The sequence below is a fragment of the Kryptolebias marmoratus genome, linkage group LG5 (genome assembly GCF_001649575.2).
Source record: "Kryptolebias marmoratus isolate JLee-2015 linkage group LG5, ASM164957v2, whole genome shotgun sequence".
In the NCBI taxonomy this organism is placed as follows: Eukaryota; Metazoa; Chordata; class Actinopteri; order Cyprinodontiformes; family Rivulidae; genus Kryptolebias; species Kryptolebias marmoratus.
In genome coordinates, this window is record NC_051434.1 from 1101446 (window position 1) to 1109589 (window position 8144).

Consider the following 8144-nt stretch of genomic DNA (forward strand, 5'->3'; position numbering starts at 1 on the left):
TAGAGCTCCAACAGGACCGGGTTTAGAGCTCCAACAGGACCGGGTTTAGAGCTCCAACAGGACCGGGTTTAGATCCTAACAGGACCGGGTTTAGACGGGTCTCTCTGTTCTGGTTTCGGAGCGTTCTCAGCCTGAAGGCAGCAGGTTTTTAGACTGAGGGAGGAAACCGGAGAACCCGGAGCAAACCCACACAAACACCAGGAGAACACGAGGAGAACACGTAAACTTCACACAGAAAGAGGTCAAGGTCCAACCGGGGGTTCGATCCCAGGACCTTCCTGCTGTGCAGAGCTAACCACTGATACCCCGTGCTGCGATGGCTTTGTTAACATCATTAATTCAGGAGAACTTTCAGACACATTTCTCCATATCTATCTATCTATCTATCTATCTATCTATCTATCTATCTATCTATCTATCTATCTATCTATCTATCTATCTATCTATCTATCTATTAAAAAAGCAGAAATTATGTGACAGAGTTTGGGTTTTCTTTGTTTTAGATGCAACAAAACAGGAAGTAAAGGTTTTCTTGTTTCTCAGTGTTCTGGAGTATTTTTGCTTCGTATGAAGAAGGGATCAGGTTTAGTTACAGGAAGTTACAGGAAGCAGACTCGGATCAGGACTCACGCAGTTTGCAGAGCCAGCAGACCAGGATCCACAGGGCCACCAGGTACGGGACCTCCACCTCCTCCCACTTCCACGACACGATGGGCAGCGTGGTGATTACTGCCTCTCCGTGAGCTGAGCCGCCCTCCGTCTCGTTCCCGGCGCCGGAGACCTCGTGCTCGGCCGGGCTGGCCTCTGAGGTCTCCTCGCTGGCCCGAGCCGGGCCTCCAGAGAAGATCAGCAGGGCGCAGAGAAGAAGAGCTGCAGCTGCTGCCATGTTTGGGTCCCTCTCTCAGATTCTCAGGTGTCTCCTCACATCCCCGACCATGATGGTCCTCCGTCTGCTCGCCTCTCAGCCCAGGACTCAGTTTTCTACAGCAGGTGAAGCTCAGCCCATTCTGATGCTCCACCATCTCCTCCCAGTGTTTACCCAATCCCCTGATTAGTCAGGGCATGCTGCAAAGATCTTTAAAGATAAATACAGAAGATAAAACAGCAACAAGACGGGCTGTGTTGTACACACGGACATCTCTTCCCTGCAGGGAAACTGAGGAAGCTCCAACCTTTAAACTGAGAGTTGATGCGTTTGGATGGTTCCAGCTGGAGTCTGGTTTGGACCCAGGACCAGACTTCATTTTACCTGAGGAACAGGAGGCGGGTCCACCTGCTGGGTTCATAAAACCCACCGTCTGCTGGAGCAGTTCTGTTGTTGGCAGCGCTCCAAGGCTTACACTGGAAACAGAACCTGTTACTAACTGGTTAGAACGTCCTCGCAGAGAGGACAGAGCTGTCAATCAAACCCAGCAGGAGAAGATCCTGATGTCTGACACACACCTGAATATCAGAGCAGCTTTCTGGACCAAACCGTCCTCCAGCTGCCAGTAAAACACCAGCAGGGTTTGTTAAATGTAAAATAAATACAATAAATAATAAAGTTTCTGTAACAGATGCATTCAGACGCTGCAGCAGCTGATTTACTGACAGAAGTGACAGTAAAAGCTTCTTTCTGCAGCAAGCAGCACTTCCTGTCCACAGGGCAGCCATTTTGGATCAGGGTCCATCAGAGACCTCCAACGATCCGGGTCAGAACTCTGACTTTGGGTCGGTCCGGCTGATTTTTTGTCCTTCCAGTCAGCTTTCCAGCCAGAGGCTAATCTTTAGTCCCTGGTTTAAAAATGATCTAAAGGATCCATCAATCTTTTAAATCTTCCTGTGATGAGAAACGACAGGTGATGAGTGACGTTCAGAGGACGACTCTCAGCTACTACCACCCAAACTTCAGCTCAGCATCAAGCAAACGACCTGAGCTTTAAGCCTGATTGGCTGTAAAACTGACTCTCATCACCTGGAGACGTGCGTTCAGTGATTATCTCCTAAAAGTTTCATTTAAATCCATTAACTTCATGAGATATTTTACTAACAGACAGAGTTGACTCCAAATAATTAATTTACATGTGTCTCAGTTATTACCACACCAAATTATAGGTTAAAATCAGTCAAAATGACAGAGTTGAAGCCATTTTTGTGTTGATTTGGACTCATGAGTTATTTAATAAGAGGATCAGTCAGCTGATCAGAAGATAAATGAAGTTAGATGAAGTTTAATAAAGTTAAATGATGCCCTCGGGGTTAAAAAGTGGCGTGTTGTGTTCGGAGGCGTCGCCTCCTCGGCTCTCTGTAGCAGCCAAGCAGGCGATGTGTTCAGGTGGCGTCAGATTCATGGAAAGCAGAGCGCCGGTGAAGCGGATTAGTGAGTGCAGGAAGGTGATCTGACCCGTTTCTTTCTTCTTTTCTGAAAGGAGCAGCAGAATCGTTCCTCCTCCCCGAGGCCGTTATCTGAAGCTCTGCCTCTCAGCGACCGTGGTTTAAATTTTAACAACAATATCAGCTTTTCCCCTCACACGACAGGAAACTGCAAATATTTATTTAGTTTTTAAACAATGTGCAGAAGCGTTGAAGCATTGTCAGTCATTTAATATTTTACACTAACCTGAAAGATCAAACGGACTCAGAAAGGAACTTTTTCTTCTGCATGTTGGTTTCTGTGTTCATGATATATTAAACTGACATATTTATAATAAATATAATAAATCAGAAAAGAAGATATCAGCAACTTGAGGTGTTGAGTTTTATTAGGATGTAAGCAATGATTTTAATCAAAAACAGCTTAATTAGTTTGTATTTCAGCAGAAAGTTTGGATTAAATGATCAAACCGATACTTCAGACTCAATGACATGATGTTTAGCCATAATATTCACCTTTTCTTGTTTTCGGCAACATTAGTAATTACTTTTTACGACTCAGGTTTAATTTCTTGTGTCAGGACGTGTGCGGTGTTTACACAACAGCTGCTCTCAGTTTGTGGGTAAACCCGACGCTTCGTTGTTCAGCTGGTTTCTGATCAGGGACCGAAGACTTCCTTTCTGCCCGGGTTAGGGTTAGGGTCCCGTTTTAGCTGTTCACGTGGCAGAAGGTTCGACTCATTCAGGAGACGGCTGCTGAGGACTTTGGAACTTTTATACTTTTCAACATATTTCACTTTATTTACAAATATTTCCCCCACAGAAACACATTGAGACCTCTTCAGTTCCTTCAGAAACTTTGTTCTTGTCCTACTGTTAGCTTTTAGCTACTTCTACCTAGCTTTTTGCTGCTCTCAGTTCAGAGTTAACTCTGAGCTGTGAGAAATCGTCTTGTTGTTACGGAAATAAACACATTGATCTTTTTTTATCATCAGGAGACCTTTTAGCTTTTAGTTCTCAGTTTCTTCAGCTAATTTCAGTTAACATTCACGCTGCTCTTCAGCTCTAAATGCTATTTGTCCAGTTTGTCTTTTGTTGGAGGACTTGGACTCAAGCGCCAGCATGAGCCGAGCCGGCGAGCGGCGGGGAAATGCTGGTAGGTCACATGGAGTTGTTGAATAAATACAAGTTCTTTCCAGTGACCTTCTGAGCGCTGATCTGCTACTAATGAGCATCATCAGGTTCTTCTGTTGTACACACAGAACCGAGCAGGTGACTCTGCAGAAAACACCTGAGGAGCACCTGACGCCAGGGATTATCCACGCCTCTCCTGCAGGGTTCAAAGGTCATCGTCTCCAAACTGTCCACCGCAGGTGTCTGATTGTTTGTTCTGGTTGGTAATTAGTTCACAGAGTTTGGGACGAACTGTTGAGCCGTTCCCCGTCTTAGAAAGTCTTTTTATTAAAAAAATGGCCGATCACAGCGTCCAGAAAACCTGATCGGTTTAAATTTTGGAATAATTTTAGAAAACTTCCAAACTTCCATGGAGACGGAGTTCAAAATAATAATAAAAAATTCTGTATTTGGGCTGAAGGACTCAGAATATGATCAAACTAAACCACCATAAAAACATTTAACTGTTTATAGTTGGTTTCAGCTGACTTTCAGCTACTTTAACCGTTCATTCAGCACCGAACATTCGGCTCATTCAGGACAGAAATGACTTTTGATTTTTGTAACTTTTATACTTTTTGAAATAAATTCACTTTATTTACATTTATTACAGGGAAACTTCAGTTTAATATTTTACTCTTATGCTAGCTTTTAGTGTTTTGAAAGTCTTTTAGTTTAGTATTAGTTTTTAGCTGCTGCTTTGGCTCGTTTTAGATTTTAGCTGCTGTTATTTTGGCTCATTTTAGTTTTTAGCTGCTGCTTTTTGGCTCGTTTTAGTTTTTAGCTGTTATTTTGGCTCATTTTAGTTTTTAGCTGCTGTTATTTTAGCTCATTTTAGTTTTTAGCTGTTGTTATTTTAGCTCATTTTAGTTTTTAGCTGCTATTTTGGCTCATTTTAGTTTTTAGCTGCTGTTTTGTTAGTTTTAGTGTTTTGCTATTTTCAGCTAAAACATGAAAACTCTTAAGATTAGCTTTTAGCTTGTGTATTGCCCGTTTTAGGTGTTGTTTTGTAAGTTTGAGCTTTTAGCAATTTTAGCTTTCAGCTGCTGTTCTGCTGGTTGTATTTTTTTATTTATTTTTTTAGCAGCTTTTAAAAGCTTTCACATTGGAGTTAGCCTGTAGAATTTAAATGTTTTATTAAATAGTCTAAACTCAGTGTTTATGGGGTGAATAAAAACACAGAATCATATTTTTGATTCAAGTCGATCAGAGATTGAAAGCCAAACTCAGGACATCAGTTTTTATTGATAAAATCCGGAGTTTTGGTCGGTTTCGGGGTTTTTAGCTAACTGTCGGCTCGATGCTAACTGACGGAGCGGCGCGCGCAGCGCTCCGCGGGAGCGCGCGGACAGAGAGCGGCGGCTCATCACGGAAGAAGATGCGGGTCGGTGAGTAAAACCGGGTAAAACCACCGCAGAGCCGCGTTCCTGCCGGGTTCTGACACGTTTTAACGCGTTAACTCGACGAGGAACACCCAGCGGTGCTGTTAGCGCCGCTGCGCCTCGACGCGGACAGAAAATGCGCAACTAAAGTCGTCAAAGTTGGTGTCGTGAGGGAAGTTGAGTCCGCGGCTCCCCGGAGCTGCTGCCGCCGGGTCGGCGCGGCTCTTCGGCGGGGACGTGTTTGTGTTCAACCCGGTGAATCCGGACACCGGCCGAAAATGTTCCGGAGCCGCCGGAACCGAAGGTGGACCCGGTCCAGGTGAGGTGACGGTGTTGAGTTCGGGCTCGGTGACTGACAGCTCCACGTCACTCAGCTGCGCGTGAGCCGAGAGGGCGGCACGAGGACCAGAGCGGGGCTTTTATTTTGGTAAACAGCGCAAAGAAACACGGGTTATTATCAAAATAAGATAAAAACGGTTAATTTTTTTCAGTTTATTTTTAAAATTAGATAAATACGGTTTGTTATTAAAAATAAGAAAAATATGTTTTTATTTTCTGCAAGAAAACAGATTTTTCTCCAAAGTTCCTCAGGATCATTAGCAGATAAATAAATCACTTCTCATCCTTTACTTTATATTTCTTTGCCTAAAATAAATAATTACATATATAGATGTTGTTTTTAGCACATTATCACCTGCCGCCTGAAGGCAAAATGATGTTTATTTGTTTGTGTCTGTTAGCAAAATATCTCACAGACCTCTGCACTGATTTTATTGAAACTTTCAGGAAATAATCATTAGAGGAACATGTACAGCTGATTAACTGTTTGGGTTTGACCTGATTCAAGATGGTGGATGGATGGAGTGTGGTAGTAGCTGAGAGTGGTTGATAACACTCATAAAGCTGTGAAGGCGGGCGACAGGCATTCCTTCAAGGCCCGATGGTTTTTAGTTTAACAAGGTTTTATTTGTTGTTTGAACTGTTTCCAGACGGATTTTAACGATTTAGGAGAATCCAACGCTGACCTCAGATCCGGGTGTCTCTGGGGGTCGGCGCTGGTTCCAAAGTTCTGCCTTCAGGCTGAGACAGATAAGACGAGGACGGGACAGATAAGACGAGGACGGGGGTCTGTGTGTTTAACCTTGATGATCGTCCCCCTCACGCGGTTCCTGAGCGGATCTAACGCAGCGTTCCCTCTCCGGTTCTCTTCCAGCCTCAGACATGGATCATAAGGTCGTGTTCGCCGCCTTGGACAGAGTCTGCGATGACATCATTTCGGTTCTGTGTGGACCCTCTGACTCGCCGTACGGCTCGGTCACCAAGCGCCTGGTGGCGTGCATGAAGAAGATCCAGGAGCACGGCCGGGCCCTGGAGCCCGTGGTGGCCAGCTTCACTGCCGTCTACCACCACTACGACTTCGACGCTCAGACGCCGGGGAACGGGTACCGCACGCTGGTCAAGGTGGGCCGCCGCCATGACTCCCGCTGCATCTGTCTGCCTCGAGTCTTCCTGTTAGACTGAATTAGGGGTGCGAGTCTCTGGGCGCCCCGGGGTTTGGTTATGACTCAGAAGATTCTCTGAGGTTTATATTTTCATATCCAATCGGATCTTTGAGGTCCTCTGATGCTAATTTTAGCTTTTAGCTGAGGTTCAGCACACCCAGGCTGTTTCTGTCTTCTTATGTTTCTTTTAAATTTTAGCTGCCATGCTGGTATCTTTAGCTTTTAGCTGCTGTTCTGCTACTTCTCATTTCCAGGTACTTTGAGCTTCGGCTCAGTTGTGGCTTCTTCACAGGAAGCAGTTTTCTGTGTCTTCCAGGTCCTGCAGTCGTGCCTCCTGCACATCGTCCACAAAGGTCGATACATCGCCTCGAACCACAGCGGCGCCTTCTTCAGGGCCGAACACAACGCGTCAGAGATGGAGGCGTACTGCAGCGCCCTCTGCCAGCTGCGAGCCCTCCTCTACCTCGCCCAGCAGCTGATCCACGACAACGAGCACGGCCAGCTGTACGTGCTGCAGGACGCCGAGCTGAGCCGCAGGTTCGTGCAGGAGTACAGCTCCATGCACAAAGCCTGTTTCTACGGCCGCTGCCTGGGCTTCCAGGTCAGCCTCTCACCCGGCTCCTGCGCGGGGCGCGTGAACCCGTCAGAATCATGTGTAGGCGATAACGCGGCTGTTAAACTTCACAGTTCTCTCCCGCCCTCCGGCCGTTCCTCCAAACCGTGGTGATAAGCATGGTGTCCTACGGAGAGACGTACGGCAGGCAGCAGTCAGGGATCGGTGAGGCTGTCTTCGTGTCTTCGTGTCTTCGTCTCACGCGGCCGTCTGCAGACGACGTCATCTTCATCGTCCTCTTCCCGCAGGTACGGCCGCCCTGTCTCTCTTCACGTCTGGGAAGTACGTCATCGACCCGGAGCTGCGAGGAGCCGAGTTCGAGCGCATCACTCAGAATCTGGACATGCAGTTCTGGAAGTCCTTCTGGAACGTCACAGAGTCCAACATTTTATCAGTAGGCAGGGTCTCCCGCTCGCCGCTTCCCCTCCGCTGGCTTTCAGCTCCTCACTCCTTCGTGTCTTTCATGTCCAGGGTTTCAGCCGCATCGCCTCCAACCCGGTGCAGGTGAACGTCACGCTGACCGTACCTCCGGTCGCCCTGCGCCTCCCGCTGGCCTCGGACCCCAGGCTGCTGACCACCGTGTCCCCGCCCATCGCTCACTGGGGCCCCGGGCCGGTCCACATGAGACTGGTGTCCTACGAGCTTCGAGAAGGTCAGGTGAGGATCCAGGAAGTAAACGTTTCCTGTCGGAGGTTGTTGTTCCGCGTCCGTTGTGGTTAAGAACGTTTGGACCTCTCCTGTTTCAGGACAGCGAGGAGCTGCTGGCGCTGTCTCGAAGCGACCCGGTCCCGGTCCCGGGGACCCGCCTGCCCTGGGTCCAGAAGCAGCCTCGCTCCCCCTGGCTGCTCGTCCACTTCCACGGCGGGGGCTTCGTGGCCCAAACGTCCCGGTCCCACGAGGTACAGAACCCGTCCTGCTCCTGTCTCTGATCCCCAGGACATGAACCTGAACTTTGTGTTTCCCGTCTCTGATCGTCAGAATTATCTCCGTACCTGGTCCAAGGAGCTGGGCGTCCCGGTTCTGTCCGTGGACTACTCCCTGTCCCCCGAAGCGCCGTTCCCTCGCGCCCTGGAGGAATGTTTCTACGCCTACTGCTGGGCGCTGAACAACTGCCACCTGCTG

At 47.7% G+C, this 8144-nt stretch overlaps 2 protein-coding genes across 2 annotated transcripts in view; one reads left to right on the forward strand and one right to left on the reverse strand.

Annotated features, from left to right (window-relative positions):
• LOC108228835 (sodium/hydrogen exchanger 3) overlaps positions 1-973 on the reverse strand; it is a 16654-nt gene extending 15681 nt beyond the window's left edge. The window contains exon 1 of the mRNA XM_037975766.1: positions 631-973. Within this exon, the coding sequence (XP_037831694.1) occupies positions 631-886 (256 nt within the window). The 5' untranslated portion in view covers positions 887-973. The remainder of the gene's footprint in view (positions 1-630) is intronic.
• A 3831-nt stretch (positions 974-4804) lies between these two features.
• lipea (lipase, hormone-sensitive a) overlaps positions 4805-8144 on the forward strand; it is a 4531-nt gene continuing 1191 nt past the window's right edge. Inside the window, exons 1-8 of the mRNA XM_037975806.1 lie at positions 4805-4913; positions 6121-6368; positions 6726-7010; positions 7097-7187; positions 7271-7416; positions 7494-7679; positions 7769-7921; positions 8001-8140. Coding sequence (XP_037831734.1) covers positions 4826-4913; positions 6121-6368; positions 6726-7010; positions 7097-7187; positions 7271-7416; positions 7494-7679; positions 7769-7921; positions 8001-8140 — 1337 coding nt within the window. The 5' untranslated portion in view covers positions 4805-4825. The remainder of the gene's footprint in view (positions 4914-6120; positions 6369-6725; positions 7011-7096; positions 7188-7270; positions 7417-7493; positions 7680-7768; positions 7922-8000; positions 8141-8144) is intronic.